At 35.6% G+C, this 25,266-nt stretch overlaps 3 protein-coding genes across 3 annotated transcripts; all 3 read left to right on the top strand.

The window, feature by feature from the left end:
* The first annotated feature begins 682 nt into the window (after nt 1–682).
* LOC100247286 (oligopeptide transporter 4) lies at nt 683–5,360 on the top strand. The gene is made up of 6 exons (XM_002283638.4): nt 683–1,419; nt 1,697–1,794; nt 2,710–3,300; nt 3,395–3,647; nt 3,883–4,065; nt 4,516–5,360. The coding sequence occupies exons 1-6, from the start codon at nt 907–909 to the stop codon at nt 5,140–5,142; spliced, it is 2,265 nt and encodes a 754-aa protein (XP_002283674.1). The 5' UTR covers nt 683–906; the 3' UTR covers nt 5,143–5,360.
* A 1,923-nt stretch (nt 5,361–7,283) lies between these two features.
* LOC100242147 (oligopeptide transporter 4) lies at nt 7,284–10,533 on the top strand. Its single transcript, XM_002283644.1, has 6 exons — nt 7,284–7,802; nt 7,904–8,001; nt 8,279–8,872; nt 8,998–9,250; nt 9,437–9,619; nt 9,907–10,533. The coding sequence occupies exons 1-6, from the start codon at nt 7,284–7,286 to the stop codon at nt 10,531–10,533; spliced, it is 2,274 nt and encodes a 757-aa protein (XP_002283680.1).
* Nucleotides 10,534–14,250: 3,717 nt separating this feature from the next.
* On the top strand, nt 14,251–19,220 carry LOC100259035 (oligopeptide transporter 2). The gene is made up of 6 exons (XM_002283655.4): nt 14,251–14,909; nt 14,989–15,086; nt 16,347–16,910; nt 17,065–17,317; nt 17,596–17,778; nt 18,103–19,220. Exons 1-6 carry the CDS (start codon nt 14,400–14,402, stop codon nt 18,715–18,717), a joined length of 2,223 nt encoding a protein of 740 aa, XP_002283691.1. The 5' UTR covers nt 14,251–14,399; the 3' UTR covers nt 18,718–19,220.
* The last annotated feature ends 6,046 nt before the right edge of the window (nt 19,221–25,266 follow it).

Here is a 25,266-nt window from a genome sequence, read left to right as displayed (position 1 = left end):
TTAATATATATAATAATAATAAAAAATATTTTTAAAATAAGTTATAAAAATTATAATATTTTAATTATTTATAAAATATTTTTATTTTAAAGCAATTAAAAGGATTTTAAATAATTAAAAAGCTTTCAAAAAAAATAAAAATTAAACAAGCACGGTTGGGTGGGCATGGATCTAGACCGTTTAATATTTTTAATAGGATGGAAATGAGAAATACTTTAGATAAATAGAATGAAATTGAGATGGATACACCTATCCCAAACTCGTTCCGTTATCATCGCTGCTTAACACTATAATAATCATGAAAATAAAACTGTTTCTAACGTTATTTAGGAAGCATAGTCGTATTCCAAACAACGACGTACAATATAATTTCATTTTTTTTTTTTTCCTTCTTGGATTTCATTGAAAAGACATCCATATTATACCAAAAGCCAAATTCTTATTCAATATTTAGTGGATTAACGTGAAAAGCCCGCTATGATGTTGCTTTAGTGCATACCCGTAAAGAAGTGGACGACGCTTCCAACTGTGTGATGTGTGAATGCAATAAAGAAAGCGTTTTCCTGGAGTTGGTCCAAAGGCAAAGCTCGTATTATCATATACTGGGCGGATGGAATCTGCAATTCAAATTGAAAGCTCCGTGCCGGATGGAATCCAAATTTAAGGATTTCTTTTCACAATAGAATCTCAGGAAAGTTAATTCTTAGTTAAAAACTTGACCTAATTTACGGTAATATGCAGCAGGGCAGCTAAGTTGCAAAAGCATAAACAGAAGGCAACAAAGCAGGAATAGAGACAGTTTTCTGGCTCGCACAATGCCAATAAATAACTGTCTCTGCGGTCTCCAGTTTGTAACAGGAGAACAATATTCCACACCGTGTCTAGTTCTCTTCTCTGTCGATCCCCATGGGAAGTGTGGAAATTGAGGCCCCTCGGGTGAATACACTAGAAAATGGAAACATCAACGAAGACGAAGAGTCTCCTATAGAAGAAGTCCGATTAACTGTACCCAACGACGACGACTCTTCTCTTTCTGTATGGACCTTCCGTATGTGGTTCCTGGGCGTGCTCTCCTGTACGCTCCTCTCATTCCTCAACCAGTTCTTCTCCTACCGCAGAGAGCCCTTGGTCATAACCCAAATCACTGTCCAGGTGGCCACTCTCCCAATCGGCCGCTTCATGGCGGCTGTACTCCCAGAGACTAAGTTCCATATTCCAGGCTTCGGGAAAAGGGAGTTCTCTTTCAACCCGGGCCCGTTTAACATGAAGGAGCATGTGTTGATCTCTATATTTGCCAACGCTGGAAGCGCTTTTGGGAATGGATCCGCTTATGCTGTGGGTATTGTTACCATCATCAAGGCCTTTTACAACAGCAGCATTTCCTTCTTGGCTGGATGGCTTCTTATCGTCACTACCCAGGTCTTTTTCTCTTCCTTTATTTTTCTATATGTATATTTTCTGTGTTCTTCTACATAATTATGGGACTCCCTTGATTTGTCATAGAATACAAAAGGACAAGATAAGAAAATGAACTTTTGAATTGAACGGAAACTAATCAATGGACTTGTTCATGCATTTAAGAGAGGAAATAATGAGCACCTAGTAAGTGAGGCTGCGTCTGCTGCTTCAGTACTCCCATTAGGACTTGAGGAGTGGTGGTTAATGCTAACGTGCGCATATGGGTTTGTTTTGGCAGGTTCTAGGATACGGTTGGGCCGGGCTCTTAAGGAAGTATGTCGTTGAGCCGGCACATATGTGGTGGCCCGGCACCCTCGTTCAGATCGCCCTCTTCCGGCGAGTCTTTAAACCCCCTTTTTTTTTTTTTTTGTTGTTACAGAGGTCCTACTACTACTACTATTATTATTATTATTATTATTAAATTGGAGTTTTAATGTTTGAAGATTTAGCATCACTGGCTGGGGTCCTGGGGATTTAGTTAGTTAATCCCGAATATGAAAATGGACCACACCCGTGAAGGAATTGTGAGGGTTTTCCTCCACACGTCTTTCACAGACTCAAGACCCTTTGGCCGTCAGTTGGACGGACCTGACTCTCTAGTTGGCTTGATACCAACAGGAATGAAAATGAACCACACCCATGAAGGAATTGTGAGGGGTTTCCTCCACGTGTTTTTCTTAGACTCAAGACCCTTTGGTCGTCCACTTGGACGGACCTAACTCTAGTTGGCTTGATACCAATAGGAATAAAAATGGACCACACACATGAAGGAATTGTGAGGGGTTTCCTCCTATGTGTCCTTCCCAGACTCAATACCCTTTGGCCATCAGTTAATGGACCTGACTCTAGTTAGCTTGATATTAACACATAGTTACACATTTCTTGTTCCTGCTACTAGCCTTTGATTAACTTTTCTTTTATTATTGTCCTCATCACTAGCATTCTTTAGCATGCCTTCTGATGGGACTTGGGATTATTTTGTTGACAAAAAGGTTTCTCATCCCAAAGAAATAGTATATACAATATCTATTATACAGATATACGTTTAATTTTAAAAATGTTTGATGATAAGTTGGTAACCTTTATTTAACAGTTATCAGTCATGGATATATTTTCTAGTAAGTTACAATTCCAATATATTTTATTTTGTGGTGCCAACAGGGGTCAAATAAAATTTTCACAGACGAAATTTTTTTTAGTACCTTCTTATTAAAAGAACATGGTTTGTAACTTTGTATATTGAATTTGCAGGACACTGCATGAAAAAGAAAATGGAGATAATACAGACGGGGACAACAAAAAACGCATGTCAAGATCAAAATTCTTTGTCATTGCAATGACTGGTAGCTTCCTCTGGTACTCGGTCCCCGATTTCTTCTTCCAATCCCTACAAAGTATCTCATGGGTCTGTTGGGCTTTTCCCAAGTCAATCACTGCCCAACAACTCGGTTCTGGTTTTAGTGGACTTGGGTTCGGAGCACTGACCCTGGACTGGTCAGTTGTGGCTTCCTTCTTGTTTAGCCCTCTCATCTGTCCATTCTTCGCCATTGTCAATGTCTTTATAGGCTATGTCTTGATTATCTACATTGTAATGCCCATATCCTACTGGGGCCTCAATGTGTACAACGCCAGAACCTTCCCCATCTTTTCTTCCCACTTGTTCACTGCCCAAGGTCAAAGATACAACACTAGTGCCATTGTTACCAAAAACTTGGAGATTGATTGGGTGCAGTATGAGAAGCAGGGGAGGGTCAATTTGAGTTCATTTTTCGCTATCACATATGGCTTTGGGTTCGCAACTATTGCAGCCACACTCACTCATGTGGCCTTGTTCTATGGAAGGTAATTTCTTTATCCTTGTTATACATGTTCATATATATGTTCATCTTTTCATCACCCATTAATATACAGAATTGCTGAAATTCTGGTGTATTAGGGAAATTTACAATCGATATCGTGCTTCTAAAGAAGGAAAGGAGGATGTTCACACAAGATTAATGAAGAAGTACAAGGACATACCTTCATGGTGGTTTCACTTGCTCCTTGCTCTGACCATCATCATCTCCCTTGCACTCTGCATTTTCCTGAAAGATGAGGTTCAAATGCCATGGTGGGCACTTATATTTGCTGCTGCACTTGCCTTCATATTCACCCTTCCCGTCAGCATCATAACAGCCACTACAAATCAGGTGATTGGAAACTGCTAATGACTATGATCTACTTTCAAAACTCTGTAGTTTATAGTAATAGTAGTATATATATATATATATGCTTATTGTCATTCTTGAAACTGAGAAACAAAACTAATAGTTTGGGAACACCAAATAACATTTTGTTTCTTCTTCCTTTGGTGTATTTTGAGAACCATTATCTAAGAAAAGAATTTGTTTTCCCTCCACTTATATTTCAATGCTCTCTTTACAGACGCCAGGGCTGAATATAATCACAGAGTACATAATGGGGATCATATGGCCAGGAAGACCTATAGCTAATGTCTGCTTCAAAACCTATGGCTATATGAGCATGGCTCAGGCGATCTCCTTTCTCAGTGATTTCAAGCTAGGCCATTATATGAAGATCCCTCCAAGATCAATGTTCTTGGTTCAAGTAAGTACTCTTCTCTTTAAAAAATATTACTAGGCAATACGATGCCCAAAGAATAGCTGCTGCAGATTAACATTATTGCCTGCTTTCTGGTACACTCTAATCAGACGATGAGCTGTGTGCATAATCACATTCAAATGGCAATAGTGTCACCATCCAATAAATTAGCAAAATTATAAACAATATTTACATAAATCTATCACAGTTAGAAATGAAGCCAGTCAAAGTTTTATTAGAATTTCACATCACAACAACCTGCATTACAAATTCCATGAATGGAAGCTTAAAACTCTGTTCCTGCAGAGAATCAAGACATATTTTGATAGAAGGCATTCCAAAATTCCAAAAATATGTTTGATACTGAAATTCAAATCAGACCATTAATTCTAAGTGGTCAATCTCTTGATCTTGATCCATGCTTACTTGGTCTCTGTACTTGCATTTGCATCCCAGCTCATAGGAACCATCTTAGCTGGAACAGTAAATCTCGGTGTAGCACTGTGGCTTCTAGACTCCATTGACAACATATGCCAAGACAATCTGCTTCCAGCAAACAGTCCTTGGACATGCCCTAGTGACCGTGTCTTCTTCGATGCATCTGTTATATGGGGTTTGGTTGGACCCAAGCGGGTTTTTGGATCTCTTGGAAACTATGGAGCACTCAACTGGTTCTTCCTTGGAGGACTGTTGGGTCCAGTTGCAGTATGGCTCTTGCACAAGAAATTCCCTAAACAATCTTGGATACCCCTTATCAATCTTCCAGTGCTTCTGGGAGCAACTGCTTCTATGCCACCAGCAACACCGGTGAACTATAATGCCTGGATTTTGATTGGAACCATCTTCAACTTTTTTGTGTTCAGGTATAGGAAGAAATGGTGGCAGAGGTATAACTATATCCTTTCCGCAGCTTTGGATGCCGGGGTTGCTTTCATGGCAGTTCTTATATACGTCTCTTTGGGCATTGAGAATAAAAACCTGCACTGGTGGGGTGCTGATCCGGATATTGACCCTGAGCACTGTCCTCTTGCATCTTGCCCCACAGCCAAGGGCGTGATAGTGGATGGCTGCCCTGTCTTTTAATTAATCTACCTTGTTCTACAACCCTGTGTATCGACTTTGTCTAGATTTGGTAATTGAAGTTTCCTTGAATGTTTCAGAACAAAATTTATGGCACAAGGTTTTTTACTTTAATCTGTAAATGCTTGCATCCTTTGTGCTTGTGTTTAGCAATTTGCATTTCATCCATATGCCTGGTTTTATTTACTGAAGTTGATATTACAAAAACTATACTTCTATTATATGCTTTTATTTTGATTTATAGTAGATTCAGGGTCATGCTAGTTGATTTTTAATCAGCTTTGATGCAGGCTAGACAAACTCTTCTAGTCCCCATTTGTGCTGGGGATTGGCACATTTGAGCAAATCGAGTTTGTTTACAAATTTTTTGTTCATATGATATGTACTCATTCATGATTATGTGAATGCATTCATGTTGATAACCTACTTTTATCCATTAATTTATACACAATGTTAAAAAATGAAAATTATTGTTTTGTCACTTCTTATTAAGTCCTTCTTAACCATATTATGTTTTATGCATCTAAATTATTTTCAAAATAATTATTATTTGCTATAGAGTTTTTATTTATCAAATGGTACCCGAGCCTCTTAATTTTGGAGTATAAAAACATATTTGCACAAATTTTAATTTGATAGACAACTAAAATATATGTGATGTGATGTGATGTGATGTAACGTGGATGAGGTATCAACATACGGTTTCAATATTTCATCCTCTAATTTAATATTGTATAGTTTATACAACTTGCAAAATTTGTGACTAAGAATTTGAACATGCGCTTTTTGAAAATATAACCAAGTGATAATTTTATCTCGTGTATTGTTTGTTTGTAATGGATCATATTAGATGACATTCAATGTATGGAACAAGAGTAGATCAATCCAATGGAGGATCATCATCACTATATATAGTACAAAAAAATTAATTTATGACACTAAACTTTCTTACATTTCAATATTTTTATTTTGATAATTATGTTATTTTTATATTATTTATAATGTATCGTAATTCAGTGTAACAAAAATATTATAATAATATATTTTTCATGTAATATGATTATAGTTTGATTCGACACAACGATTATGATCTCATGTAATAGAACTGATAAGTGGAACAATTTTTTTTTAAAACAATAGAAGATACAAAGTGGAATTGTTTTTACATGCATGGATTTAAACTATGCTTTAAAAGAGTCTATGCTTATAAACTCCACTTCTAAAAACACTAATGAACAAAAGCTTTACACAAAAAATGAACACTATAATCAAATAGGCTTAATGATTATGAAAGGTGCCATTATTTCTACAATTCGTGCAATTAATTAGCGACGGAGGATTAAAGGGCAAGTTGCCCTAGGAGTCTAACCGTCTAATACCAACCAAATCAAAGGCCCGCTCCAGCTGTAACTTGAAGCTCATATGTCATTCCCACCCGCTGGGGGTTCTGAATCCCTGATAATTTCTCTTTTTCAGTGTCTAGTAGAGAAGATTCAGACAAACTGACAATATAAGCACCTTTAATGCAAATTGGGCCGATGCTCAGCAGGGCCCCGGAGGAAACGATCCAAGCCCAGCCTCCAGCCTGAATCTTGGAAAATAAGCCCGTCGTTTGTAACTGTAGTTGATTGGACGTGAGGGTGGCTCTACAGAGATAAGTACTGTTTGGGTGATCTGATATTCAGAATCATACTTCTTAATGCATGCGCGTGGATCCACATGTCCTAGTGAGAAGAAAGTTGATACGTGGTGGTGGAGTTTTTGTCTCCAAACAATGCATTGTTGGAAGAGTGGATCGTTTGCTGATATAAAATTCTGATTTCAAAGAGCAGATTGGCCTTCTACGCGATCAAGCCAATGTGCCATCAGCATGGCTCGAAAATGATAGAATTACCAAAATACCCTTTTAATTTTGTTGAATTCACATGTCTGTTGTCTAAGAAAGTGGACCAAAGGCATCATAGTAATTCTCTTCCAGTCCGGCAATAAGAGGCGAAATAAAAACACAAAATAACAAAATAGAAACAAAGACTCCGGTAATGTTAATATATCCGTCTGAATATTCAAAGTTTTTAAAATATATATATATATATATATATCATTGTACGCTGAGTTTCACACACAACTCTTTCTTTCTCTAGATCATGGGAACGGTGGAAATAGAGGCACCAATAATCAAGACCAGGACAGATGAAGATGTGAAGGAAGACGAACTCTCTCCGATAGAAGAAGTCCGATTGACAGTACCCAACGACGATGACCCATCTCTACCTGTATGGACATTTCGAATGTGGTTCCTGGGACTCATCTCCTGTGCCCTCCTCTCATTCCTCAACCAGTTCTTCTCCTACCGAAAAGAACCCTTGGTAATAAGCCAGATCACCGTCCAGGTGGCCACGCTCCCAATCGGACGCTTCATGGCCTCAGTCCTCCCAGATATTAAGTTCCACGTCCACATTCCATTCTTCGGAAAAAAAGAGCTCTCTCTCAACCCGGGTCCTTTTAACATGAAGGAGCATGTATTGATCTCCATATTTGCCAATGCTGGAAGTGCTTTTGGCGGTGGATCGGCTTATGCTGTTGGTATTGTTACCATCATTAAGGCTTTTTATAAGAGAAATATTTCCTACTTAGCTGGTTGGATCCTTATCATCACCACTCAGGTTTCATCCTACTACTATGTCTTTTAAAACGGTAGTACCTTTGATGATTGGGTTTGTTTACTGGGCGGTTAAGGCTAACGTGCATATATATTGTCGGGCAGGTTCTGGGTTACGGTTGGGCTGGGCTCTTAAGAAAGTATGTGGTTGAGCCTGCACACATGTGGTGGCCCAGCACCCTTGTTCAGATCTCCCTCTTCCGGTACGTTTCCAAATTTCCCATCTTCAATTTTTCGTTATCTTATAAGGGGACTGGTGATTAAAGCAAAATTTGCGATTGGATCACGATATCTATTGAATCAAGGTTGTAATGTCATGCCAAGATGACTTGGTCAATATATAATTTCTGTACTAATACTATTGAAAATATTGTAAGAAATTAAAAAACATATAAATAATACCAACATTGACTTGGTCAATACTGATTTGATCAATATTTTCTTTATCAATGAACAATGATTTTGTCCTTGAATTGGAAGAACATTGCATGGAAAAGAAAATGAAGTTGATGAGCAAGAAACGGAGGTGCAGCAGCGCACGTCAAGATCAAAATTTTTCCTTATCGCAATGTTGTGTAGCTTCCTCTGGTACATGGTTCCCGGTTACCTCTTCCAGTCCCTACAAAGCATCGCATGGGTCTGCTGGGCCTTTCCTAACTCGGTCACCGCCCATCAAATTGGTTCTGGTTTTAGAGGACTTGGCTTCGGAGCCCTGACCCTGGACTGGACGGTGGTAGCTTCGTTCTTGTTCAGCCCTTTGGTCTGTCCGTTTTTTGCCATTGTCAATGTCTTCATAGGCTATGTCTTGATTATCTACATTGTAATGCCCATTTCCTACTGGGGCCTCAATGTGTACAACGCCAGAACCTTCCCCATCTTCTCTTCCCACTTGTTCACTGCCCAGGGTCAGTCATATAACATCACGGCCATTGTTAATGATAAATTCGAGATTGATCTGGCACAGTATGACATACAAGGAAGGCTCAATTTGAGTTTATTCTTCGCTCTCGCATATGGCTTTGGATTTGCAACTATTGCATCCACACTGTCTCATGTGGGGTTGTTCTATGGAAGGTATACCTTTTCTTTCCCATTATTGTTCACATGATGTTCCTTGCCTACCTTTCATTTTGTTGCTCAAGATCAGCACTTCAGTTGGGTATTAAACTCATGTTGGAAGTAAAGTTGTGATGGTACAGGGAGATTTACACTCGATTCCGGGCTTCTCAAGATGAGAAGGTGGATATTCACACAAAATTGATGAAGAAATACGAGGACATACCTTCTTGGTGGTTTCACTTGCTTCTTACTGGGTCGGTACTGGTCTCCCTTGCACTCTGCATCTTCCTGAAAGATGAGGTCCAAATGCCGTGGTGGGGACTTATATTTGCAGCTGGCCTTGCCTTCGTATTCACCCTACCCATCAGCATCATTACGGCCACTACAAATCAGGTCATTGAAAACTGCTTATTAATTTGACCCAGTTTATATCCCAGTTAGCAAGATGGCCCAGCTATAAATGCTGTTGCTATTGTTAAAACTGGGAAGACAAATTATAGTTTACCCATACTATGAATCATTACCTAGAAAACTTTTCCTTTTTCATTATCCACCAATGTTTAAATGCTGTCTATACAGACGCCAGGGCTGAATATCATCACAGAGTACATAATGGGAGTTATATTGCCAGGAAAACCAATAGCTAATGTGTGCTTCAAAACTTATGGGTACATAAGCATGGTTCAGGCTATCTCTTTTCTCGGTGATTTCAAGCTAGGCCATTACATGAAGATCCCTCCAAGATCAATGTTCTTGGTTCAAGTATGTAATCCTTCTCTCTAATAGTATTATTTTTCTGTTAATTTTGAGAAAATATTATCCATTAAAAATGGAAATCCAGGAAAGTAGCTGCTAAACTTAAAATTCATCCAGCTAAATAGACTTTGTTCTTGCAAAGATTAAATTAGGAGATTTTAGACATGTACTGGTGGAAGTGATTTCAAAATTGTGTTGAATTGAATGAAAAAACTAGATTATTCCGTCAAACAAGATTTAAATCTTAATCCATTAATTCTTACTTGGTTTTATTGCATTCATTTTTATCCCAGCTCATAGGAACCCTGATAGCTGGATCAGTGAATCTCTTTGTAGCAATGTGGCTTCTGGATTCCATTGACAATATATGTCAGGAGGAGCTCCTTCCAGAAAACAGTCCTTGGACATGCCCTGGTCAGCGAGTCTTCTTCGATGCATCTGTTATCTGGGGTTTAGTGGCGCCCCAGCGAATTTTCGGAACACTCGGCAACTATGGAGCACTGAACTGGTTCTTCCTTGGTGGACTACTTGGTCCAGTTGCAGTATGGATCCTCCATATCTTATTCCCCAGCCAATCTTGGATTCCCCTTGTCAACCTTCCAGTGCTCATAGGAGCAACCGCATCTATGCCACCAGCCACCCCCGTGAACTATAATGCATGGATTTTAGTTGGAACCATCTTCAACTTTTTCGTGTTCAGGTACAGGAAGAAGTGGTGGCAGAGGTATAACTACATTCTTTCAGCAGCTTTGGATGCTGGGGTTGCTTTTATGGCGGTTCTGATCTACTTCACTGTGGGCATTGAGGAAAAGAACTTGTACTGGTGGGGCGCCAACCCTGATATCGATCCTGAACACTGTCCACTAGCATCTTGTCCTACTGCCAAGGGTGTTATTGTGGATGGTTGCCCACGCTTTTAATTAAGCGCTCCCTTAGTTCCTTCTTTATATTTCCAATTTGTTTAGATTTGGCTGTTTAAGTTTCTGAATTATTTAGACAGATGCAACTCTATACATGTCTTTACATTTCTTTTATTTACTCAAGTCATATACATTCAGAACGTTATAGCATATCTTACATGGAGAAAAATCAAATCCAGGCCATGGCCCCTGCCCTGCTTGTAATTGTACCAAGGCCAAAATAGGGTAGTTGTCATTTAGGTAAAACCAGTTGCCTAAATTGCCCGCGTAGGCGCAAACACCATACACATACTACTGGCCTAACCTCACCAGAAGTGAGGAGAGAATTGTAGAAGATTCTACTCTACTCGAGCTTATTTCACTGCAAGAACATGCACCCATGCTTAAGTCATACCTATACAACATACAAAATGATGTTGATATAAACGATTGGTCTGAAGAAGCGACAAAGTTGGTACGATAAAATGATCAAACAGACACCCAAGCATGCATAACTAATAGGCAAATCAACTAATTATGCATAGTAATTAATTAACTAGTAGCAGAACAATTAATTACCAAAAGTAATTAATTAGCAAAATAATAAAAAATGCTACATGTATCTATCCCAGTTAGAAATGGAGCCAGTAGAAGAATTGTTATAATTTCACATCATAACACCTTGCTTTACAAATTCCATGAATAGCTGGAAGTTTAGAACTCTGTTCCTGCAGAGAATCAGGGCATGTTTTGATAGAAGGCATTCCAAAACTGTGTTGAACCTAAATTTCAATCGATCTTTTGATTTTAATGCATGCTTACTTGGTCACTGTGCTTGAATTTGCATCCCAGCTAATTGGAACCGTCTGAGCAGGAACAGTAAATCTCGCCACAGACTATGGCTTCTTGACTCCATTGATTACAAACGCCAAAGACATTCTCCTTCCAGCAAACAGTCCTTGGACATATCCTGGTGACCGTGTCTTCTTGGATGCAATCTGTTATTTGTGGGTTTGATGGGACCCATGCGGGTTTTTGGACCTCTTGGAGACTATGGAGTACTGAATTGGTTCTTCCTTGGAGGACTGTGGGGTCCAGTTGTAGCAGTATGGCTCTTGCACAAGAAATTCCCTACACAATCTTGGATTCATACCCCTTATTAATCTTCCAGTGCTTCTGGGAGCCTGGATTTGGTTGGAACCATCTTCAACATTTTTGTCTTTAGGTACAGGAAGAAATGGTTGCAGAGACATGACTATAGCCATTCAGCAGCTTCTTTGGATGCTGGGCTGGCTTTCATGGCAGTTCTTATACACATCTCGTCTGGCATTGAGAATAAAAACTTGCGGTGGTGGGGCGCTGCCTGACACTGTCCTCTAGCATCTTACTCCAAATCCAAGGGCGTAGTAATGGGTGGCTGCCCTGTCTTTTAATTAACCTTCCGTTTCCTACACCCTGTGTGTCAGCTTCGTCTAGATTTGGTAATTGAAGTTTCTGAATGTTTCAATACAGAATTGATGGCACGAGGTCCTGTAATTTAATCTGTAAGTGTAGAGGTTGGTCATTATAGCGCAACTTAAATGCGATACCTGTGCATGTGTGAAAGCCACAGCCTCACCTCGATCCCTTGGGTAGACCTACTAAAGGGCCGAACCAGTCTCCAAAGAAATTATTAGGGTTAGTTAAAATCAATAGAGATAATAATCCTGAGATTAATTTCTTTTCACGTAAAGGATCCCTAGCATATAAAACATGTTCAGGAAGTCAAACCAAAAACAAAATATAAGGCCTTGTTTGGCAACTATTTTTTTAAGATGGTTCTAATTTTATAAAATAAAAGTCTATTTGAAAACCTAAAATTATTTTTAACTTATTTTTAATATTTTTAAAATAATTTTTATGTCTATAATTTTATTTTTAATCATTATATATGTTTGTATAATTATTGTTTAAAATAGCTCACAACTGAAAACAATTAAAAAATGTTATCTGAAAATATTCGATTTTATATTTTTTTTATATTTTCTGATTGTCAAACATGTTTTTTTTTTTTTTTTTTGTTATCTGAAAACCAATTTTTTGTATTCGTATTTAGATGTTGTCTATTTTAGATGTAATTGAAAAAAATGAGATTTAATTTACTAATATGATAATATATAATATGGTAAGGATATTAAATTCACTCCCTTACACAAACACAACCTTCTCATTGTATATTACAAGATTATCGAGTCATTTAGTTGAAATATTACTCCCTCTCGTATAAGTATCATCTACTCTAAACTAGTAAATCCTCATAATTTTAAAATGCCTATAAACAATTTAGAGAAACCCATCACATATTCAATGTCAAACATTTCTTTTCCTTATCAATGTGAAATATCACACAAAATCCATCTCAACATGTTATGGAATCAGTTGCAAATTGCAAATTACAATATGACAGGTCACCTTGCTTTGATATTTGCTGACTAAAAGTTGTAGAACATAATTCATGTGACACTCTTTGAATGGTGTTAATATAGACTTTTCCATTTAATTAGAATCATGCATATATAAACCTTCCTACCAAATAATTTTTTTAAATCGGATGTACTCATTAATAATTGGCTGAGAGACTAAAATTTTCCTTTACAAAGAGCTATTGGGATAAGGAGCCTAGCACGAATTCAGCTCTCCTTTTAAGATTTTATTAGTAAGTTTAAATTAGATTCGGTTTAGTTTTTATGGTTAGCTATGAGAATCTCTACAATCTTTAAAACTTTATTAGAAAGTTTAAATTAAATTTACTTCTCAAATTGTTTTTATTTATTCCAAACTGTTTGAACACAAAAAAAAAAAAAAATTATAATTATGAAAATTGTACGAAAATGTGTTAAAAGATGATTTTACAATTTACTTGTCGGATACAATTGATGAGTGGCACTAGGGTCACATTGTAATCAAGGACCAAATCAAGTCAAGAACCATAAGCTTAGAGAAATTCATCGGTGGTGTTTGTTTTTTTACTTAATTTTAAATAGAATCTTAATACTTAATAATATTAAATATTAGGTTGTTTATTTTTATAGTATTTTATTTCTATTAAGTATTAAAAAATAAAGAAAAAGTAATATATTATTTTTTTTATTTAGAAAAAACTACGTGGTGTTGTTTTTTACTTAATTCTAAATAGAACCTTAATATTTAATAGTGTTAAATATTAGGTTGTTTGTTTATATAGTATTTTATTTTTATTAAGTATTAAAAGTAAAGAAAAAATTAATATGTTATTTTTTCTATTTAAAAAAAGTTACATATTTTGGTTTTTTCTTTTAATAAAAAGTTTATAATAAGTCATAAAAAAATAGAAAAATAAACAACTTAAATTCTAAAAACAAATTACTTTCAGTAAAAAGTCAAAAAAATAAATACCACATATTTTGACTTTTTTTATTTAGTAAAAAATTTATAATAAGTCATGAAAAAATATAAAAACAAACCACCTAAATTCTAAAAATAAATTATTTTTAGCAAAAAATAAAAAAAACAAACACCCGTATCATTCCAAAGAGAAAAAAAAATAATCTAAAAGCTGTTAGCTTGAGATTCTTGAAGTTTATAATTAGTTAATGAACCTAGCACAAAATAAGATTAACGAATAGGGTATGCATGCATTTACCTTTAGTTAATCTTCCATCCATATGTGTATATAATAATAATAATAATAATAATAGACGAACGCAACCCATACCCAAATCCAAAACGTAACAGACTAACAGACCCCTTAGAGAGCTGGAGTCTTTTGCACGTGGGACGTGCAACCCTGCCACAAGAGCATTGGGAAGAGCATCTTTTTAGCTAGTTTCAACTTTCAAGGCCAATCTGCAAAACCCCTCTCCCTCGCCATGGCCTCTCTAGAAATAGACGGTTCAAGGAGATCAAAATCAGTAGAAGAAATCGACGAGTACGAATTGTCTCCTATCGAGGAGGTTCGATTAACCGTGCCCACCACCGACGATCCCTCGCTGCCCGTATGGACGTTTCGAATGTGGTTTCTGGGTTTGATATCATGTGTGCTTCTGTCCTTCCTCAACACCTTCTTCGGTTACAGGACGGAGCCCCTGGTAATCACCATGATATCTGTGCAGGTCGCCACGCTTCCGGTGGGACGGTTCATGGCGAAGGTGCTGCCTAAGACCAAGTTTCGGGTGCCTGGTTTTGGGTCGAGGGAGTACTCTTTGAACCCGGGGCCCTTCAATGTAAAGGAGCATGTGCTGATATCCATATTCGCAAATGCCGGTGCGGCATTTGGGAGTGGAACGGCTTATGCTATTAGTATTGTGGATATCATTAAGGCTTTCTACCACAGAGAGATCTCTTTCTCGGCTTGTTGGATTCTTGTGATCACAACCCAGGTTTGGCACAGGTTACTCTCTTTTCTCCGCCTCCAAGGCGGTGGTGGTGAAAACTGAAATGTGGGTGTGATGTGTACAGGTTCTAGGGTATGGTTGGGCCGGGATTCTGAGGAAGTTCGTAGTTGACCCGGCGGAGATGTGGTGGCCGAGTAGTCTTACTCAAGTCTCTTTATTCAGGTAATTTCTTAAACCGCGCCCTTATTAAGGCTTTTTAACTTTATTTTTCGAACTTAGAGCTCTATAAAGAAGTCGCACTTAGATCAATGTTGTATTAGTATACTTGTACTTTACTCTTCTTTTTTTTTTTTTATTCTCTTTTAAACTTTCCTTATGGGTTTTTTTTTTTAACTTATACGGCTATTTTAAAAAACAAATCTTAAAAAATAAAAAGTTTTTCTATAATTTCATAAAATTGAATTTGTATTAAATATATCATTTAAAGAAATACTTTCCACAATTTTTATATTAGCCATCTATAAAAAAAAATTAAATTTATACTAAAGTATCTCTTGAAGGAAAACTTTTCAATATAAATTTAATTTTATAAAATTATAAAAGTGTCTTTTGAAAATATATTTTAGTATAAATTCAATTATTTCAATGGATGACTGATACAAAAATGATTAAAGGTGTTTTTTTAGAAAGCTTTTAATATAAATTTAATTTTGTGAAATTATAGAAAATATATTCTAAAAAGACATCTTTAGTATAAATTCAATTTTTTTACTATGCAATTGATATGAAATTGTGAAAAGTGTCACTTTAAAATACACTTTTAATATAAATCCGATTTTATAGAATTGTAAAAAGTGTCTTTTGAAGAGATACTTTTAATGTAAATTCAAAAATTTTTAACGTGTTTTATTGATATAAAAATGATGGAATGTGTCTTTTCAAGAGATATCTTTCAAAGTGATAAAAAGTATCGTAGATTTGGAAATGTTTTTCATTATACTATATTTTAAAAAATTAAAATTTAAATTCACCATACAATTATCAAAAATCCAAAATAAGAATGGTATCCAAATATTTCAACTTAAACCCCATTTCTTTATGTTCATCTTCCTTTCTTAATTATCTTTTATTTCTTGTACATATTTTTGTCATATTTGATTATTTTAAAAGAAGATGAAACTAAAAAATATATATATATATATATATATATATATATATATATATATATATATATATGAGAAAATCTTAGATAAAGAGTACTTAAAAATCACCATTTCTTTATGTTCATCTTCCTTTCTTAATTTTTTTTTTAAAAATTATTTTAAGACTATCTGTGTGAATAGTGAATACTTTTTAAGACTTAATCTTCCATGCGTGTGAAGTTTCGATTTAGGGCCTTCTAAGAAAATGTCCCAATAATTATAGAGAGAAGAAAGAATTCAAGAATGACTAGTATTTTCAATTTTCATTTCACAAATGCAGCGCACTTCACGAGAAAGACAAGAAGCGGATGACAAGAGCGAAATTCTTCTTAATCGCACTCATCTGCAGCTTCTCCTGGTATGTGGTTCCAGGGTACCTCTTCCCTACCTTGGGAACCATCAGTTGGGTGTGCTGGGTATTCCCAAATTCTATCACAGCCCAGCAGATCGGGTCTGGAATGCGTGGCCTAGGCATCGGGGCCTTGACTCTTGACTGGTCAGTCATAGCTTCATTCCTTGGCAGCCCTCTCATCACTCCCTTCTTCGCCATTATTAATGTCCTTGCGGGCTATGTCATTTTCATGTACCTTATCACCCCTGTAGCCTACTGGGGACTTAACGTATACAATGCCAAGAACTTCCCTATCTTCTCCTCCCATTTATTCAATGCCCAGGGACAAAGGTATAATGTTTCTGCAATAGTGAATAATAAGTTCGAGATAGACATGGAAACATATCAGAAGCAAGGACACATACACCTTAGCATTTTCTTTTCTATTTCATACGGCCTTGGGTTTGCTGCTGTTATATCTACTCTCACGCATGTGGCCTTGTTTAATGGAAGGTAACTACTACTGCATAACTTTTGAATTCTGTGTTTGTTGATCTGAAAAAAAATGTATGGGTTTTAATAAATAGATTGAGAAAAAAGAAGAAAACGGGTTAGTTGCATTCATTGTCTGCTCAGCGAGCAAAAGTTGAGTGAGGGTTCCATGCAGGGAAATATATAAACAATTCCGAGCTACATACAAGGGAAAGGAAGACATTCACACAAAACTCATGAAGAATTACAAGGACATACCCAACACGTGGTTTCACCTGATGCTGGGGCTGTCATTGGCTCTGTCTCTGATCCTCTGCATCTTCATGAAAGATGAGATCCAAATGCCATGGTGGGGACTCATCTTTGCAGCATTCCTAGCATTGACATTCACCCTTCCAATCAGCATCATAACTGCTACAACAAATCAGGTGAATAAATCAATCTCAAGCCATCCTATTTTATTCTTGTGTATATCTTTCTGCATTGATAACTATGAGCCTATCTTGTACAAGTGAGAAAATAGTCATTGCCAAAGAACAAAGAGACTCCCTTGAGGGACAGTTGGTTCCACTACATAACTAATTCAAAATTACCTTTTCCCTTTTCAAATTTTGAAATTCTAAAGAAGCCGAGACTAAATTTGTTGTCTCAGCTGTCCCTCCCATTAACAATCTATATATATATCTTTCTTACCTTGGAATTACAGACACCAGGACTGAATATCGTCACAGAATACCTCATGGGAGTCATATTACCAGGACGGCCAATTGCTAATGTCTGCTTCAAAACCTATGGGTATATAAGCATGGCACAAGCAGTCTCCTTTCTCAATGATTTCAAGCTTGGCCATTACATGAAGATTCCTCCCCGATCAATGTTTGTGGTTCAGGTATTAATTCTCCTTCTTAACAAAGAAATTTTAATCTAGAAAAATTGGATATAGATAAAAACAACAACTAAAAAACATACTCTATTGACAGATATTATGAAACATAGGATGCTTCTAAGTGGCAAATCAATGTAGGTTGAAGTCAAAATTAAATAATAATAATAATGAAAAGAATAATTAATAAATAGTCAAAATACAGAGAAGAACAAGAACAAGTAAAGAAGGTGAAAAGGCAAAGAAACCCAACTTAGTTCATTTTTAAACGTTTTGTTCAAACATCTAATTCTTTTTAACTTGTTTTTCATTTTATTTTCTCCGCTAAAGTTCATTGGCACCATCATAGCTGGAACGGTGAACATTACAGTGGCATGGTGGCTGCTGACAAGCATTGAGAACATTTGCCAGGATCAATTACTTCCTCCTAATAGTCCTTGGACATGCCCAGGTGATCGAGTCTTCTATGATGCATCTGTCATCTGGGGTTTGGTAGGGCCCAGACGAATATTTGGGGATCTGGGAGACTACTCAGCCCTCAACTGGTTCTTTCTCGTTGGCGCACTGGGACCTGTGTTGGTTTGGTTGCTGCATAAAGCATTCCCCACACAGAAATGGATTTCACTCGTTAACCTCCCAGTACTTCTCGGAGCAACGGGTGCAATGCCACCAGCTACAACCCTGAATTTCAACGCATGGATCTTTGTTGGAACAATATTCAATTTCTTCATCTTCAGATACCGAAAGAATTGGTGGCAGAGGTACAATTATGTTCTCTCGGCCGCACTGGACGCTGGGTTGGCTTTCATGGGAGTCCTTTTGTACTTCTCACTGACCATGGCGAACAGAAGTATATCCTGGTGGGGTGCGGAAGGTGAGCACTGTGGGTTGGCCTCATGTCCAACAGCCAAAGGCATCGTGGTAGACGGGTGTCCTGTACATTGACACCCTGCAGGACATCAGTAAGCATATTTTGTGAATCTTAAGCAGTTTTCATTTCCACTGCCTCTCCTGAAGGCATAAGAAGATTTTTAGGATATCGATTAAATGGAACTACAGCAATTTCTATTGCTCAAACTCTTAGTTAGAATCATTTTATATTAAAGGATGGAGGTAGATTTGGTTTCAATTTTTCATATCACAGCTTTATTATTGTTGAGCCAGCTCCTGTAAGTTGACTAGTGAAAAGTGAAAACAACTGCATATTAGTATTGAAGGGCTCCTGCGCGCCGGCCTTGGCTTATCTTCATTACTTTTTGACTTCTGGTGCTGTTGCAGGAGGAGTGCGAGTAGAAAGCAAAAAGCAAAAGGTGATTCTAACACTTTTCCGTACAACATTTTAGCGCATTCTTAAGTGGCAAGCACTGATTTGCACTGTATGCTTTCAATAGCACGAATATTTGTATTCAAGTTGATTTTTTTATAGATTAGCTATAAGTTTTCAATAACGGTTACTGGTGGCTGTACTGTTGTTAGGATTAAAGCATCTGTCGTCTGAAAATTAATTGACTTGTAATGAGATCAAACTAATCTTTTTTATATAATTTAATATCACATTTATCTTTGGATTTAATGGCATGGGGCATTACCCATCCCACACAACTTACCTTTAGTCTTATAACTCCTCTCGAGGCTTATAATGGGTTACACCCATCCTAGGATTATTTTTCAACCATCATTTTCATAAGGATCAATAGCATTATTACATACTTAAGTAACCTATTCCTGATATGTGCCCAAGCCAATGCTGGTTCATGCCATGCCAACGTATTGACCTACCTTTTGGAAAGTTATGCTTCCAAAATTTCTATGGGCGATGATGGTAGTCGTAGCGGTGGTAGATGAAGATTGGGGTTATCAATTCACGTGGTCATCAACAAGTAAAATGTAAAATTCTTGCTTCAGTACTTTTGCCATTTGAGTCAGCCAATGTTTTAGTTTAAAATTGAAAAAAAACATGGAGCTGACTACTCCATATAGTTGGAATAATAATGTGGTAGAGATTGGACCCATTTCCTGCAGCTTAATCTTGTAGTGAAAAGTTACCTCCAAAAAATTCATGTAAAAAGAAAGTTATTAGACATACAATACTCTTTTAACCAATGTTTTCAGAATTGGATTGGATATTGAATCGAAAAAATTGTCGATTCACGGTTTACTGATCGAATTAATGGTTGAACTGTGGTCAAATCAATAACATCATAAATATATATTTTATATTTTATTAAAATTTAAAATAATTATAAAATATTTAAAATATATAATTAAAAATTAAATAATATTTATAATATTATTTATTCATGTTTATATAAATGTATTAATGGTTTAAATTTATTAAACAAAATATATACAATATTTAAATATGAAAATATATTCAAAATGGTAAAAAAAAAAAAAAAGTCGTATTTAAATATGAAAACAAATTCAAAATAAATAAAAAAAACTATGTGATTTATATATATATATATATATATTATTTTTTGAAATAGCCTATGTAATAATTTTATGTTAAACATCATCACAAACAGAGATGCAACACAATGGAGTGGTTACGCTCGTTACGAGTTTGTGGTCCATGGTTCAAATCTTCTTCTTGGTGCAAAGTTGATTTTTACTTTTAAATCCCTTTACCTTATCCCACATTGGAAGTGAGAGGAAAAATAAAATGCTTTATAAACTCTTCTCAATTAATTAAAGCCATGTGCACTAGGTGGGCCTTATGGCATGCCACCAAAGATGGCCCACTGTGAGGGAGTGGCTTTCAACAAATATAATTAGGGTTTAGCTCATCAAAGAGTTGAAGCCTGGGCCCAGATACTGGAATAATCACCTCAGTTAAACACTGAGGTAAGGCATGTTGATATTTTAGAAGGTGTTTGATGAATTAATTTAATAATTTAATTTAAGTTATTAAGTATGTTGAATATATTTGATAAAATAATTTAATATTATAATTTAAAATTAAGTGGCCTAGAGTAGGCGCGGAAATAAATAATTTATTTACATCTTATTTTTTTTAATTGCTTATATATTTCTTATTTAGATAAACATATTGATCAATTTAGTAGTTTAGACCCAAATTTAAATTAGATTTATTAAAGAATTGTTTAGCAATAATTTGGTACGGTAATTTTAAAAAGCACTTTTAATATAAAAGTGTTTTTGAAGAAAAATTAAGTATTTGATAAAATTCAAAAAATATTTATAAAATTTGAAAAATCACTCATGAGCTATAGAAAAGCAATTGATAAATAATTCTTCCTGAAACACTTTGAAAAGAAATTTATATATATAAAAAAGAAAAAACACCTCAACTAAAAACATTTGCAATGGAAACACCCTTAAAAGTACTCTGAAAGTATTTCACTAATTTAGTGATTCTAAAAGTTTGTTTAAAAATGGCTTTAGAAAACATTTTTAGTATAAAAATGTTCTTAAAAAAAAATGAAACTTTTAACAAATTTACAAAGCATATTTAAAAAATTGAAAATTTATTTTTTTGTGTTTTCTAAAGAAGTATTTGATAAATGATTTTTCAAAAAATATTTATAAAGAATATTTTTATTAAAAATACTTTAAATAAAAATATTAATAATATATTCTAAAAATATATTTGATAATATTTTTAATACATTTAAGTATAAAATATAGATTTTAAAAAAAAAATAATATATTTAACAAAATTTAAAAGATCGAAAATTGTTATATGGTAGGAAGAATGCTTACGTTACAAACACTTCAAATAAAAATACTTTGTCACATGCTTCAAATTTATTTGACGAATCAACCTTATAACTCTTAAAGCAATATTAAATTATAATTTCGGTGTTAATAATAGTTTAATCATAACTTAAAATAATCTAGTAAGTTTTCTAAGGCATGAGTGGGGAACGAGAAGTGATATATTGAGACGTCAGGGAACATAAACTAGCTACGTACAACAGCTTTTGCAGAGCAATAATCAAATGGATTCACCCTACACCAAACAAGAACCAGAAACCCCAACTGCACATCTTTAATAGAGTACTGCTTGGTCCACATGATCAACCAGTATCTTAGAAAGTGCAGTGAGGTACACTTCAGAGTTCAGACAGCTGCCTATACCTATCACAATTCTATTTTTTTCAAGTTAGAGCTTGGGTTTTCTCACTCCCTCTCTCTCTCTCTCTCTCTCTCTCAGCCTAAAACCTACGCCTCTCTTTACTTCTGTGATCAATAATGAAGCTTTGAGAATCCCACCTTTTTAGGGTCTCGTGCTCATAGGAAGCACACATATATAGGTTTACTATGAAGCATGGATATGGAGAAGAAAAAGGAAACTGAACGCTGTAAGTGATCAGCTTAATTTCGAATAAAATTATGACTTAAAGAATCATGAACTCACAATCCTTGATATTTTTGGACGCGAAACCAAGAACTCGAACAGGCTAATGATACCCAATACTGGCACAAGTATAAAAGATTTCCTTTTTCTTTTCTTTAAAATAATATAAAGTAGCAAAGGAATTCCTCGTGATTAGAACTTATCTGAGAATGGCATGTGAGAATATAGAAATATAAATCCATTCAACACGTATACGTATTTCCCACAACGTAACAAGTTTACAAGATTCCCAATAAGATCTTTAAAACAGCATATATTAACCATTAATCTCCAAGAGGTTTTGACGAAGGGACAGCAAATCTAGCAGAGAAGCCGCGATTGGAAGAACCCTCACAATCCTCATCCCAACAGCCATCATCAAAGTTTTGAGCATAGCTTAAAGGGTCGTACCTGAAACTACTAAACGGTTTGGGTCTTTTGGGCTTGAAAGCTTCCATTATTTTCCAACCTACACGTCTGTGCCTTGTCTGAGTGTTCCTTCTTCCTTTGTTGCATGGAAACTTCAGCTTAAGATTACCCCAGCACGATAGCAACCCCCCTTCTTCTTCATCACCTGGTTTTTTGGGATCCATCAATATGACAATACCTGATAGATGAAGAAATGTTTCTGAGGTCTCTCTCCCTCTCTCGTTAAGGATTTTGAGTGTGTGGTAGAGAAGATGCCATAGTATACGTACAAAAGAAAAGAAAGGGGCAAAAAAAAAAAGAAGAACAGGAGCCTCCGGGATGAGGGAATGAATTCAGCTTTGTCGTTTTGGCTTAATTGTGATTTGCCAAGGGAATCTTTAGAGTGCATTATAGTATGATACGATTGTCATTCAACTGGGTTCATTGGGACATATAAAGGATGACAAGAGAAATAGTACTAATTATATTTTGAACTAATTTAGAGATTACCATATAATTTGTAAAAATTGTTGTTATTGAAATAATATGAAAATTCACGCATATGTTGAATGGCAGAAGATAATAAAAATAGATATATTATAGGATGGGAAAGTTATTAAGAATATGTTGAAATATTTGAGGTAGCGTAAAAGAAAAAAATTATGAAATAGAGATGCTTGTAAAGTTTAACTAAATAGATAAAGATGTGAGAAAAAATAGAAGATACTATATTCCCTTTATAATATTCTCTATGATATTAATACTTAAAAATGAATATAAGAAGTCAAACCACATTCAAACCCGGGCCATGGCCATGTATGTCTTTTGCAATGTTTTAAAAACCGGACCGGACCGGCCGGTCCAACCGGTTCAACCGTCGACCGGACACTGATCCGGTCCGGTTCAGCCTTTGAACCGTAAGGGGCTTCGAACCGGTTATGAACCGGACGAACCGTCGGTTGAACCGTCAAACCGGACGAACCGTCCGGTTTTCTGTGAACCGGTCACACCTTAAGGATGTCCAAAATACACTTGGGCCTTGTCTGGGCCTACAATCTTCTCCTCATCAGGCAGCCCAATTGGCAGCCCATTGAGCAGATTGTAAACTTCAATAAGCTGTGGCCTGTGTGGGTTATTTATAGAGCTCAATCAACTCATTAAATTTGTGAGTTTCCGATGTGGGATGTGGTTTTAAAGAAATAAAGAATAACAAATGGAAGTGATGCATTGTGAGGATTTGAACCTCGGATCCCAGTTTTACAAAAGAAGCAGCCCACCATCAGGCTACACAACTCCTTTGGTTTTTATGTGAAACAATATTTTATATTAAGCTCTTTGGTAATTTTTATAAAATAAAACATTTATGATTTAAGCAAATATAAATATTTATATTCATGTTTATTTTTATAATCATTATTAACAATAAATATGAAAATAATATAAATTAATTGATATAATATTTTTAAAATTTTCAAATAATAAAATGCATAGATATATAGATAAAATTAAATGCTATAATTTGCTTATCATATGTAAATATTATACATTGGATATATTAATACATTTCTATTTATGTTTATCATTTAATAGATATATCACATACAAAAAAATGAAATGCTATAATTTTAATATTATATAAATTTTTTAAAATTATTTTTAATTTTAATAAAATATAAATTATATATTTATGACATCACCGGTTCGACCGCGGTTCGACCACCGGTTCGACCAGTGAACCGTGAACCGGTAACTTTTTCGGTTCAATGACCGGTCCGGTTCTGAAAACATTGGTCTTTTGTGTAATTTTCTTCTTTGTATTACTATACCAACAAATGACATCTTTGACTACTACAAGAAATTTATATAAGAATTTCCATTAGCACAAGAAGTTAAATTTAAATGTAGTAGAGTGTTCCACTAACAAAAATATTACAACAAAATTTAGAAACTTATACTGATGCCGTGAAGGTATATGTGGGGATGGTCATGACTCATGAAGCATGCCTTGGTAGGGAAAATGATAAGTTATTTTTATGTAAGGTGACAATGATTATGCATTGTGTAATAAAGAAAAGATGTAGATTATGTAAGAAAAACACATGGAAGGCCGGTGGTGGATGGAAAGCATTAGTTAAGAAGTTTTAAAAATGCTCTTGAATTTAACATTCAGGAAAAATAAAAAGAAAAAAAATGGAAAAGAAAAACTTAGTGGGGTTTGGTTTGGTTGATTCTCTAGGATGAGCGTAAAGCTTGTAGAGAGGGAAAGAGACGGATTTGTTTTGAGTAGGCGCTGGAATTTTGGCAGTTTATATGAAGAGTAGAACTGTGATGATGTATTATTGGTACCATTCAATTGCTTGTATGGATAGAACAAGTGATCTCAATACGCGTTTGGTTGTGGGTGTTCAAAGATGTGTGATTCATCTGGCTCATCACTTGAGGCAGGCACTTGTCACTTTATTCTACATTGATTTCAGTCGCCGTTGGGTTGTCTGACTCGAGGTTCTTTTTCCTCCTTTTTCTTTGATGATAGTTTTTGTATTTGTTTTCACTTTTTTTTTTTGGGATAACGGGAAGATAGTATGGTCCATATCACACCCGACCCTTCATCTACCAATTTTGGCAAGTGGCGCAATTTCAAGAGGACTGTAGAGGATCATCAGTCCATCTGGATGCCCATAGGAGGTTGTACCCACGAATAACATTTCCTCCGCAATGGACCA

Source organism: Vitis vinifera, chromosome 18, assembly GCF_030704535.1.
Source record: "Vitis vinifera cultivar Pinot Noir 40024 chromosome 18, ASM3070453v1".
Classification (NCBI taxonomy): Eukaryota; Viridiplantae; Streptophyta; class Magnoliopsida; order Vitales; family Vitaceae; genus Vitis; species Vitis vinifera.
This window is presented reverse-complemented; position numbering and strand designations above follow the sequence as displayed.

Excerpts from the sequence above, each read along its gene's own strand:
- LOC100247286 (XM_002283638.4), top strand. The coding sequence starts at position 907 with ATGGGAAGTGTGGAAATTGAGGCCCCTCGGGTGAATACACTAGAAAAT. Across the intron at positions 1,420-1,696 it reads TTCTTATCGTCACTACCCAG|GTTCTAGGATACGGTTGGGC; the intron begins GTCTTTTTCTCT and ends TTGTTTTGGCAG. Across the intron at positions 1,795-2,709 it reads GTTCAGATCGCCCTCTTCCG|GACACTGCATGAAAAAGAAA; the intron begins GCGAGTCTTTAA and ends TTGAATTTGCAG.
- LOC100242147 (XM_002283644.1), top strand. The coding sequence starts at position 7,284 with ATGGGAACGGTGGAAATAGAGGCACCAATAATCAAGACCAGGACAGAT. Across the intron at positions 7,803-7,903 it reads TCCTTATCATCACCACTCAG|GTTCTGGGTTACGGTTGGGC; the intron begins GTTTCATCCTAC and ends ATTGTCGGGCAG. Across the intron at positions 9,620-9,906 it reads GATCAATGTTCTTGGTTCAA|CTCATAGGAACCCTGATAGC; the intron begins GTATGTAATCCT and ends TTTTTATCCCAG.
- LOC100259035 (XM_002283655.4), top strand. The coding sequence starts at position 14,400 with ATGGCCTCTCTAGAAATAGACGGTTCAAGGAGATCAAAATCAGTAGAA. Across the intron at positions 14,910-14,988 it reads TTCTTGTGATCACAACCCAG|GTTCTAGGGTATGGTTGGGC; the intron begins GTTTGGCACAGG and ends TGATGTGTACAG. Across the intron at positions 16,911-17,064 it reads GTGGCCTTGTTTAATGGAAG|GGAAATATATAAACAATTCC; the intron begins GTAACTACTACT and ends GGTTCCATGCAG.